This window comes from Ailuropoda melanoleuca, chromosome 1 (genome assembly GCF_002007445.2).
Source record: "Ailuropoda melanoleuca isolate Jingjing chromosome 1, ASM200744v2, whole genome shotgun sequence".
In the NCBI taxonomy this organism is placed as follows: domain Eukaryota; kingdom Metazoa; phylum Chordata; class Mammalia; order Carnivora; family Ursidae; genus Ailuropoda; species Ailuropoda melanoleuca.
The window spans coordinates 184,621,198-184,633,904 of NC_048218.1; the positions used below are offsets into that span (position 1 = coordinate 184,621,198).

The 12,707-nt window shown below is 41.5% G+C and overlaps 1 protein-coding gene across 8 annotated transcripts in view; it reads right to left on the bottom strand.

The window, feature by feature from the left end:
• The window catches only part of CADPS2 (calcium dependent secretion activator 2), a 544,075-nt gene that overhangs the window by 45,345 nt on the left and 486,023 nt on the right, over positions 1-12,707 (bottom strand). For all 8 annotated transcript variants that reach the window (XM_034671263.1, XM_034671268.1, XM_019799438.2 and 5 more), the window contains one exon: positions 9,584-9,658. In XM_034671263.1, coding sequence (XP_034527154.1) covers positions 9,584-9,658 — 75 coding nt within the window. The remainder of the gene's footprint in view (positions 1-9,583; positions 9,659-12,707) is intronic.

Here is a 12,707-nt window from a genome sequence, read left to right on the forward strand (position 1 = left end):
GTGAAGACATGTATGCCATAATATGATTAAAAATGTAGGGAATTATATTTCATTGAGTGGAAACATTAAGACTTGGCACTAAGATAAGAAAAAGAAATTAGTAGGAATTTACTACTGTGCATCTTTCCTCTTTAGAACTAAAATTATATGCACTATTGACAAATTATATACTCCCAAAGGGAAAATACTGACAAGGTTTTTTAAATACGAAAAGGGAAATTAACGAAGGCTGGTTTTTGTTCACATAGCAGCTTCTTCAACAAAGTGATAGTAATTCTAGGTACACAGCTTATTGGTCTCTGGTGACCAGAGAACTCACTGAGAGTGCACAGGAGATAATCTTTTCTCTATGGCTGGTCAATTACTGCAAAATAGTTTATGCAAAAGAAACAAAAACTTCCCTATAGGTTTCTCCATCACATCATGTGCGACATGATGTAAGAACACAGAAACAAAATCAGGCAAACTGCTGACTAAAATTGTATTTTTAAAGAATGAAAATTATGTATGGCTCGTTAGTTATCCTAAGGGATACAAACAGCAAAAAACACAAAATTACAAATTGCTCACAACTAAAAGTCAATTTAGCACTTTCTTCCTGCCCATTAGGATTTCTTACCAATCACAGCTGGCTAACTCAACTTGATGTGGTTTGCAAAGACCCAGAAGACCAATGCTCCAGGGCTATGTCAGACCAGGGGAAGGGAATTCCAAACTTAATGGCCCTCTGTGGAAAATGCCTCATCTCTTCTAACTCAAATCTTGAGAGCCAGTGTGTGCTGGGTGATCTCATTTGCCACGAGGAGAGCGACAATTGCTATGGTTACCAGACTACCTGAGCCAGTGAAGGCTGTAGTACAGCACCTGGTTCTCATTGCCCTCGAGTGAGTACGTGTGTACACAGGTAAGCGGTGCTGAGGGACAAGGCGAGGTAGAGGCAAGACGCCTGCGGATGGACTTAGAAGATCTTAGCTCAACTGCAGCCCTGACAATCTCTGGCTACAGGGCAGCGGCCAGGCCTTGAGCTTCTCTAGCTGTGGCATACTCATCAGTCGAAGGGGGAAAATGACAGCCATCACGTCCCTCTCGCAAGGATCAGTGAAGACCGGCTGAGATAATTTATGTGAAAGGACTGTGAGAACAGCAAAATACTAAAGAAATGTAAAGAATTAATATTATTGATATGATTAGCTAAATCACTATCCATTATACAGGTCTAAGAACCTCTGTACGTTAAGTCACAAGTTAACGGCGGTTGCCTTAGGATTGTTCGGTGGCAAAGAGCAATAATGAGTTTGGTTATTGGCGAGTGGGTCTAATTCAATTAAAAGATCCCTACTGAGGTAGGACAGAGCGTGAGGATGTAAATCGGAAGACCTGCGTTAAAATCCCATCTGTTTCAAGGTTGTTTGGCTGACAGCACGGGAAGGAGGCTCTGAACATAGGTGGTCTGGCTCCCAAGCTCATGTTCTTTACCATGAGGGGTACGCAGTTGTAAGCATTAAATAAGTAATGTGCCCCACATATCAGTACTCAGTAAATGTCATTTTGTTATTATTGAGCCCCTAGTGTAGGAAATATAGACAATTTATATCTTAGACCTTTCCTTCCCGGAACACACAAACTACTGGGAGAGATAGACGTGTATACTACTAGTCATGACAGTTAAGGGCCAGTAAAGGTGGGCAAACTGTAACTGAAACCTAAGGAGGAAAGCATGACTTCTAACTGGAGGATGTCATTAAGCTGCCAGGTGGCACAGAGGCTGAGCCAGCTTCAGGATGGCAGAAATGGAGGGGATAAAATGACACTTGGGGAAGCAACTGGTGGTGATGGTTTTCGGGCAAAAGGTTCCCCCCTGTAGCAGCTGGCAGCCTGTCCGGCTCACCTTCTCTTGAGAGTACCAAGCAGCACTGGGTCGTATCTGTGTAAATCCTACATGAGGACTGGGGCGTCCGTGTCACAACATTCTTTGCCTCCATTTTAACAAGAGCAGAGAGCCTCTCCTCGAGTTCCTCCCCACCCCAAATGGCCCCTGGGGAGGCATAAGCCAGCAGGGACCCCATGTGCTTACATGGCAGTGAACAGCGTCTGCCCCCCTGGGACCGACCAGCTGAGCCATCCAGTTCCTGCAGGAAGGCTGTCTTTGTGAGATTTCCATGAGGCACATGCAGAAGAGCGGCCTCAAAAACCAAACTCTATTAAAATCAAGACTGACTAATAATGATATATTTTCCATCTGGCTGCTAATTGCACAAAACAGCAAGATTCCAAAGAAATCCAGTTAAACGCTGGGTTTAGTTGCTGTGTCTTTAACTGCTTCCTGTGAACTTTCTCAGTACAGCTCAGGGAGTATATAAATACTTAGGGGTTTGCCTTGTGCTCTCTGTTCTCCTGAGGGTGTCGGGTTGGAATGAAACACTGTCATCTCTTTGTTTCCCTGCTCTTTATTGTAGATGCCATTTACTGGGTTTGTTTGAATAATATTTAACACCTTAAGTCTGTCTGGGTAATTACCAACTTTACCTCGCTATGCACGCTCTCAAGGAAATTAAAGATAAAAAGCACGTTGAAATGACTAGTAGAATGAAACACGAAGAATGCCACAAGGCATGGCGGGTTCAATTTCCTGTTGAATTTTAACAGGGTATAAGATTGATTTTCCCACATATATGGAAAGTAGACCACAAATTCCAAAACGTTATTAGGAGGATTCCAGCTATAGATTGGTGGGTTCAAAACACAGCTCCTGCTTTTTCAGCTGTCATTTCACTAAGTAAATAAGGGATATTTGCATCTTTTACACTGCAAGTTATAACATCCTCCAGAAAGAGATTCATCCAAATAAGACTGATCATGAAAAACTAAGTTCTTTCCCTTCCTTCTCTTTTTTTTGGGGGGCGGGGAGAGGGTTAGTGGTGCTGGAGATATCTATTATTTGGTAAGATCAGGACTAGCTAGTATTGTTAAAAATCCACATGGAACCACAGTACCACGGACTGGAAAAAACCAGGTTTCCTTCCCTGAATCAGAATGTTAATGTTATTATACAATGCAATTGTGCCTTCCTCATCCGCTTTTCTCCAGCTGTGAAACCACTTCTTTGAACCTTTGTTCCATCTGACTCCCAAAGGTCTTTCCAGATTTTCTGTATCTGTGTTAAGGATGCATAATATCTGAGCGCTCACTTCAGCAGCACAGATACCGCAGCTGGCGTGATACAGAGATTAGCAAGGCCCCTGCCCAAGGATGGATAGTATCTGACAGCAAATATTTATTTGTAACATACCTGGTTCCACAAAGTATCTAAGACAACTTCCAAAAGGGCACATCTAGCACGGACATTGGTAAATTCTCCACACTCCTCTCCTTGTTCCTTTTTTCCTTGTCCCACAAATAGAGTTATCTATCGTATTTTGTATTGCCTCTCTCCTAATGGCTCTTAATAATCCTTTTAAGCATATAGTTGGATTTCAACAGGTGTCTTCAGAATATAGAGCCTTGATCCAAATGAGTAAATTTAATCAAATTAATCTTAGCATGAGTCGATGAGATATTTTAATTATAGAATCTAGGTAATCAGGTTTGATGTACCCTCTGCCCATCTAACTCTTAAGAGAAATTTAGGGGGAAACATTCTAGGTTATCAGAAAGAATATATCTGTGTCTGTATATATTTACACCTACCTCTATACCTATGAACTCAGTGAGGTAGCGTGTCTTCCTTCCTAAATCCCTTTTTGCAATAATCAAGGATTTAGTAGGTTGAATAGAGCCCTCCGCTCTTTTACTTCATACCCAGAATTTACTGAGCCCCGTTAACCACAGTGCCTCACGGGAGTGGTCACTTTCTCATTCTTTGCTCTGTTAACCATTTCCCCTGATCAGTCCTTTCCCACAGCTCTCTCAGCTTTTCTTCAGCATCCTCATGTTACATACAATGAATTCCATTCTCCTCTACCTGCCCACGCTGGTCCCACGGCGTGTATGCCTGTGTGGAACGATTGCCAAAGGAGGGAACACACGCGCTGGTGAGTACAAGCCAGATATAAAGGGGACACCAGAAGACTGGGTGGTGAAGCTCCCACTCTTTTCCTCTCTGCTCTTGCTGAAGTCTGTATAGTGTGATGGAAAGATGACAGGCCTAGGGACCACAAGGGCCAGATCCTGGCTCCACAGCTACCTACCATGTGACCTGGGGCCTCTGTTCCCTCATCTGTGAACCAGGGGACTGGACTTCGAGGTAAACTCTGGCTTACCTTGGGAGTCTGCCTTGGGAGATGAGGCCCCACAGGCAGAGCTCCAGGCCTCCTTCCCCTCTTTGCTCAGAGCAGCTTTGCTCCGATCAATGTTACACCTTAGGGTGCTACCCAAGATGTATTTGAGAACATTAAATATGTCTTCTAAACATTATAAAAATACTTGTAAAGTCCTTGCTAGAGGATCTCAGGGTTCCAACTCTAGCACTGTGCATGCCATGGGACTCTGGAATCTGGGGAGAAATGATGTGGGTCCCCAGAGGCTTCTACAAAGAGATGTATGTAAGGATTTTTGTTTTAGACTGACAAAAGGCTATAGATATTTTTTGTCATCTAATACTCATGCTTTTTTGATGAGGAAACCAAGTTGTGCAGGTGGTAACATGAAGAAACAGGAACAGAGTTCAGCTCTGACTCTCCCACACTTAACTATTGGTCAACTTAATTATTATAAGGTGGTGATAAATACGGCATCTTTTGGCATCCTTTCCTTGGCAAGATTTAATGTTTCGCTATCATTTTTTCCCTCGAGTAAAAATTTCTGAGCCCCTTTCTGGCTAGAAGCACCTTTATTTTTTACCCCTTTACGGCTGATTTTCATTTCTCCATACTGTTTCCTGTTCTGGAACATCTGCCTAAGAACAGCAGCCACTGACACAGAATCATCTCTAATGGTTGAAATCTTATAATCCCATTGATAGTTTGGTTCCATATGCTTCCTCTGAATTCCAGACTCAACTCTCTGATTGTCTCCTTGGCCTCCCCTCTTTCAGATATCTCAGAGGCAGCTCAGTCTCCACATGTCCAATAGTGACATCATGGTCTTTCCCTCAAAAATCTGTCCCTCTTCCAGGTACCCTGCACCAGTCAATGGGTTTGACATGCATGCCATGCTTCAAGCCATAAACCTCGGAGCAACGGAGGAATTCCCTTCTCTCCCCATTACTAACCCCGGGGCTGCTGTAACAGACTAGCCTAGACTGGGTGACATAAACACGCACAGTTTTTTCTCACAGTTCTGGAGGCAGAAAGTCCACAATCAAGATGATGGTATATCTGGTGTCTGTAAGAACCCACTTCCCCAATCAAAGATGATGGTTTTGGCTGCATTTTTACATGGCAGAAGGAGCTAGGGAGATCCGTGGTTTGGTTTGTTTTTAAATAAGGGCACTAGTCCTATTTAGGAGGGCTCCATCCTCATGACCTAATTACCTCCCAGAGGCCCCACAACCTAATACCATCACCTTAGGGATTATTAGGTTTCAACATATGAATTTGGGTAGGGGGACACAAACATTCAGTCTAGAGCACTCTTTAAATGTCTTTGGGTTGGTCCACCAGAGACCAACATAACAGTTTCCGCAGTACCCTCTCTGTAATCTATTTGCTACAGGCAATCAGATGAATCTTGTTCTACTGCAGATATGATTAATTCCTCACCATTACTCGCTGCCTCCCCAACCCTTCCATGGCTTCCCAATGTTCTTAGATGAAGACATTAGGTTCCTCAGGTCTGAAGGTGGGCTTTTCACCATGATTTCTCTCTGCCTCCTGGGCACAGAGTTGGGAATCATTAGTACATAAAATCAGAAGTACGAAAGTCACAGAAATTTGTGGAATGAATTCAAAAGAAGACTAAAGATGGAAACCCAAGGAATACTAGCATTTAGGTCCTGGGTGGAGGAAGGACACAGAGTTGGAAAGCCAAGCTCTTTTCTCAGCATGGACATGTGCATGCAGTTGGGGGACATACTGTTGAGTGCTACATGTGATCGAGAGCCCTGGCTCATTCTCCAGTCATTTGTGAAGAAGTGTGGAATAAGAAGAGGATATGGAGCTGGGATTGAAGAGAGGAGGTAAAAAGAAGGAAGTATTCTTTCTAACTTAACCAAACAGAGCAAATATATTTATCAAGATGCACAGAATAATTAAAACATGGGAAGAAACATTCAGAATACAACATAAGTAATTCACTATTCTACTTCATATTGAGTTAATTAATATGGTAGGATAAAATAAAAATATCTAGGACATGACTCTTGAAATCTGACAGGGTAAAGGCAGTAAATGTAGAAGTTACCTATTTTAATTTTTAGAGTATTTTGTGTTTCACTGATTTCCTAGATTTCTAGAAGCAGCATGTCCACTGGATTACGAATCTGAAGCTCAGAAGTTTGGTTCCTGACTCTCTTACTTAATTAGGTGTGTAGTCAATTTAATAGACTACTGTGAGGATTATGTTTGTATCTGCGAATTAGGGTAAGACTGCCCATGCCATCAGAGCTTCACAGTTGGTCCTTCATAAATAACCCCTTCTAAGGTATCATTTCTTCAACAACGACCAAAAAAAAAAAAAAAAAAAAAAAAAGAACACACTACCTTAGAGGGTTGTTTTGTTTTAAAATGCTGTACTGAAGTTTAAGGATTTTTCACATAATAGCCTGGATAGAGATTCATCAGAGCAGTGCTTCTCAAAGTCTGGCTCGATGGACCCTTACATCAAAATTACCACGGTGACCTGTTAAATATGTACCTTCCTGCTCCTCTTCTCAAACTTCTGATTCAGAATTGTTGGACAGTGGGGCATGGAATCTACATTTTAACAAGACCTCCAGTAATTTTTGGCTTGCTAACATTTAAGAATTGGATTACAGAAACTTATTTTCTTTGCTTAATAAAATTAAAGAAAAAACACCATTTATTGTCATCTCCTATGGGACTGAAGATGGTTGGTTCACTCTATGAAGTCGGTTTGTTTTATACTTTTCAACTAAAGAATTAAAGATTATTAAAAAAGTACTGTTGGAATGCAGGAAAAATGATCCATAGAAAAAGACTAATCTAGATCTGATCATCTCCATAATAATAGCTAGTTACATTAGGCTACTTAAGTTAAAATTGACTAAAATTAAGTAAAATTAAAATTTCAGGTTCTTAGTTGCACTAGCCACATTTCAAGTGGTCCATAGCCACCTGTGACTAGTATTGGATGGTGTTGGGTAAATATTTTTATACCACAGGAAGTCCTACTGAATAACACTGATCTCTAGACTACCATTTCTTTACTTGATTCAAATATACTATTTTTTCATTAAAACAGATGTATTTGATATAAAAGAAATCAGTTTTTTACTTTGCCAGGAAAGAATGCAGAGATGATAGACAGCCCTGCCAGGTTCCTCTGCAACCCTTCCCCCACCAGCAGAAATCCTGAACTAGTTCTCTTTTCCTTGCTGCCTATTTAACCCTTTACCAACTGCATGCTATCATGCAATTTAATGACTTCCAGTAGGCCCCCTTCTCAACTTGCAGAGGAGACACTGTGAATATGGGGAGGTGCCATCTGGGTAAAACCCCCCTGGACGACTCACAGACAATGAAGGTACAGAGTTAACTTCATTTCACTTTAGTGGGCTGTCTGTGCAGTGCTGCGAGCTGCGGTGCTGGACTCCTGGGAGGACGGAAACCTCCCTGCTCTGCCTCTGGAGCCTTGTTCTCCAGGGGTTCACCTCTCCCCCACCTGCTGGATGCTTTTCCTTCTCACCCTTTCCCTTTCCACTTGTTGGTGAGTGTGGGTTGTATGTGAAGGCGCAGGTATTCTTGTGGGGGTAGAAGTGAAGAGAACAAGAACTGGAGGGGTGGCTCCAGTGGCTATTTTCCATCTCCAGACTTGCTACTAAGGAATTTGGAAAATACCCAAACCAACCAACCCAGCCCAAAAAACCGTGAAGAATCCAGCCGCCTCCAAAATCAAGTATAATCCCACCATCCAGAGAAGCTCTGTCAACATTTTGGTGGTTAGTCCGTCTTTTCTCTCTGCAATGCAAATTCAGATTGTACTTTCCATTTCCAAAATATTAAGTTTTTTTTCACTTAATACTATATTATGAAACCTTTACCATTAAGAGTCTTTGAAAGCATGGTTTCTTAATACAGATGTCCCATAATTTACCATTCTCTTCATGTTAGAGATTAATGTTTCCAATTTTTCATTAGAAGTCAGGTGACCATATCATGTATATATATTTTTGTGCACCTCTCTGAGTAGGAAAAAAATGCAAAAATACTTATTAGGTAGAAGGGTATTAATGTACTCGATATATTTCCAAAATATCTCTAGGAAGGCTGTAATGATTTACGCTCCCACAGACAGGAAGTGTGAGTGTCCCACCTCACCTCTCCTAAAACCAAGTGTTAGTTTAAAAACATCTATGTTACTTTGCTAGAAAAAGTAGTATATTAATTGTGGTTTTTCTACATTCATTAAGTGATGAGTGAGGTTTAACACGTTTCATGCTTCTTGAACATCTCTGCTTTTTCTTTTCTAAACAACATGTCCTTCGCTTACTAAATTGGGGGTATTTTTTCCTTTGCTTTTTGTAGGTTCTTCCAATTGTTTTATGAAGCCTGATTGGGGTTCCCTGATCAAGCCTTGCAAGAGCAAGGACTCCATCTGCTCCCGTGAACATGCCCCTGGACCATGTCCATTCTGACTCCTCACCCTGTTGAGTTCCATTTTCCATCTCTTTCCCCAGCAAGACCCAGATCTCAAGTGTCAACTCCTGGCAGTCTGTTACCCTCAGTGGGATTTTATTTATTTATTTGTGAGGGAGCGCACGAGCAGGGGGAGGTGCAGAGTGAGAAGCAGGCTCCCCACCCAGCAAGGAACCTGATGTGGGACTCGATCCCAGGACCCTGGGGCATGACCTGAGCAGAAGGCAGACGCTTAACCCACTGAGCCGCTGAGGCGTCCCCTCAGTGGGATTTTAAATCATCTAATCATTCAATGGAATACTCACTTATGCTTCATCTCTGCTTATACAATTACAGGCCATAGCCTTTGTCAGAGATAAATGGAGCATCAGCTTGGAAACCGTGGGAGTGGCCCAGGAGAGGAGAACCTCAGGCTGTCAGCCTTCCCGGTCTGCCCGGGACTAGCTCCAGAGCCTCGGCACTGTCATCCCTACAAACAGGCTACACTCAAAGACTGGTGACAACTCGAATCAGTCCAACAGATAGACAAATAGTAAGAGAACAAAAATGGGAAATAATAAGGTCTTACTGGAAGACAGAATTATTTTTAAAAGCCAACAGCTGCAAGAAAAGCCAAGATGAATTGTAAATAAAAAAAAAAATCAAAAGTTGTTGACAAAGAGTGTTCACATTTTGTTCAGAACTCTTCTTGGAATCTGAACTTTTCTTGCATCTCTTTGTAAAACTATTTTTCGATTAGGTACTTAGAAACACGAGACAGATTTTTCTAAAAATTCTCAGCAAAATGATTTCTGAGTCTGACTTAAAAAGGTGAATCAATAATACATTACCTTTGAAACCAGCAGTGAAATGATTTCTTTTACAGCGTTGTCAATCAAATCATCTATTTTTGAATGGTACTGTTGCTGGATAGTAAAAGACAAAGATACGTTAGTTGATGTGGACACAAAACTTTTGTCATAAGTCATAAATGCTTTAAAGCTCCTAGTTACGACATATCGGATTTACTTAAAATGATCATTTTGAACATCAGAAGAACAAAACCTTGAAAACGATCCCCCCAATCAACACTTTTTACATTGTGGCTTGAAAATTTTCCCATGTGCACTGTTGAGTTAAGCAGCTAATGGGGTTATTATGGAGATGAATTGGGTTCTTATTCTTATTCAGGCAGAGGAATGTGAAGGATACTTTTTGTCTTCTCCTCTATAATTAAGGTGGCCGTGTATTTTTCTAAAGGGTTGGTTTAGCCGGAGAAGCAAAAAGACTGGAAAAAGATTTAATTAATACAGCATTTCATGTCTGACAACTCTCATTCATAAGTTATTTTAAATGTGCTCTAGAAATAAAATGAGCTCCCAATTGTTCGCTCTAAAAGGACCGTTTTGTCAGCGCAGGGAGAAGCAGTTTATACAATTCTTACAATATGCTCAAGCAAGGGCAAAATTAAAATTTCATCAACAAAGGTGAATAGATGGTAACAAATTAAGAGGCCATAAAAGGTATAATGAAACAGCACTCACTCCCCATAGTTTTATCACTGCTTCCTCATGAAAAAGACGCCTTTAAGTAAATATAAAAAAGATGTATTTAAAATAAACCTGAAAGCCTCCTTTTTTTGCTTTCTTTAGAGAATACGAGAGAGTTGCATTCTTAAATTAGCAGGAGCTTCGGCTTCCGCAGTGTGCGAAGGCACATTCATTTAAACAGTAATTCTTGCTTTAGAAGCATTTGTCTGACAGCCGATTGTCCCCAACAGGCACTTCAGAGAAAATGTGACTTGTAAAGACTAACCCTATCTTGATGGTTCAAGGCTTCCTGGAATAGCTAACATAATGCATAGAGTAAAAGTACTCGGGTCAGTATAAACATTAGACCAACTTAACAGCTGCCGGATGAATGGTTTCCTAGGATGTAAGTTTTTGAAAGCGATTTTTCCTTCTGAAAACATGTCTCAAAGTTTCCCCACACAACTTCGGCCTGCTTTGGAATACGCAGGAATGATTTCCCCCCATAGGCTCTGACAGTTACAAGTGGCTATCTACCTGCATACATAACACAGGAAGCCTAATCCTGGTGCATTTGAGTTCTCTGCTCTGCATGTACGCACGTGGGCTGACAACTGGTCTACAATTAACTGCACACATATGAATGTGGAACTTTCCCAGCAGGTATTCCACCTAGTGAAGGAAATGTGATGTGTCTGTTCTACTGATGGCCTTACTGACTCCCAAACTTCTGCTGCCCAGAGACAACTGGAACAGAAAACACTGAAGGTGGATTTCTATGAGAGTAGGGCCGACTCCTTTGCTTTTAGAACATCTTGACAAGAAGGAAAAGGGGAGACAATAAAGAAAAGCAAGGTAGAAGAGAAAAAGCCTGGAGAATCTGGCTGCTAGTGGAGATAGCTGGGAAGCCCCCCCAACCAGACACAGGTACAAAATGGTCCCCGCCTCCAGACGAAGCTCTACAGCTGACCTGGTGTGAGGAGCTCCCCCCTACTCCTCTCTCTTCATATCCTTCTCTCTCCAAAGTTGTGTCTGTGCAGCAGGAGTAAGTGAAATACCAGACTGAGACTCCTCTTCAGGGTAGAATAGGAAAGAGATACATACAAGGGATGGGCTTCAAGCTTCTCGCTTCCCTCTGCCCTGGAAAGTGCTATAGAACATACAGGAATCAAAGGGCCCAGACCTCTGAGTGGTTCCATATTCTTAAGTATATACTTGATATGTTCAGTGTTTATCTGTATTTGCCATAGATTTCATTTTTTAAAAGATATTATCTTTTAGTAATCTCTACCCTCACTGTGGGGCTCGAACTTACAACCCCAAGATCAAGAGTCCCACGCTCTACTGACTGAGCCAGCCAGGTGCCCCTGCTGTATGTTCATTTTTTAACTCAAGAGTAATCAGATGTCATCAAAAGGCTCTTGGATATAAAACTGCAGAGCTTCTGCATTTTAAATGTTTAGCCTGGATTGATTTGGACACATCTTAAAATCAAGAGATAAGCCACTAAAGAGGTTCCTTAAACCCTTTTTATCAAAAGGCAGGGAAAGGCATGAATCCCAGGAGCCATCACATTCTCCTATAATATGCACCTTTAGACGGCTATTTTCTTGGACACCTGATCTAGCCAAAAGCAGAGAGAGGAGAAGGAGGGAGGGAGAGAGGGAGTGGGGAGGGGAACAGGGAAGGAGGAGGAGAGGCGGAGAGAGAGAAACACAAAAAATTAAAAAAGAAGAAAAGTATACTAAACGTATTAGCCAAGGGGCAAACCCAAATAGCAGAAGGTTTGTTAGGTTTTTATAACATGAGATTTTGCTATTGTAAACTTATCTCATTAGCTGGGACTTTCACTAATGTTAAAATTGCTGGGAACTTCCAGAATCTGTTCTAGCTACACAGTTGGTAGAGGTGGTCTGGAAGCACTGTGGGTGGGAGTGGGCAGGTGGCCTCAGAATTCATATTTTACATATATATTCTGCAAAGAGAGTAACTCACATATGCCACATAGAGATGATAGAAGGTTAGCTAGAAAGAGTTATTCATCAGGGGATCCAGATAGCTTCTAAAGACAAACACAGACAAACCAAAAGAGATCACAGAGAAGAAAAGAATTTATCTGCGTAGACATTTACATTACCTAACCTAAAATTGGTGTATTTTATTTAGATTAACAGACCAAATTTTTGATAAAAATCTGCAAAGTTTTGTCTGCAATAAAAACCTATAAAATTTCTTTCAGAATATTTCACGTTGGATCGATACTCCTACGTTACCAGGGCTTTGGCAAATTACAGCCCACTTCTTCAACCAATTCTCCCTACATCTGCCCTCAAAAGTAAAGTGTATGTGCTTCTCCAGCAGACACCTCTGATTTTAGATCAAGATTAACCTTAAGGAATTCGTACTTCATGGAGCCCAGGGAATTCAGCGATCAGACACAGGTCTG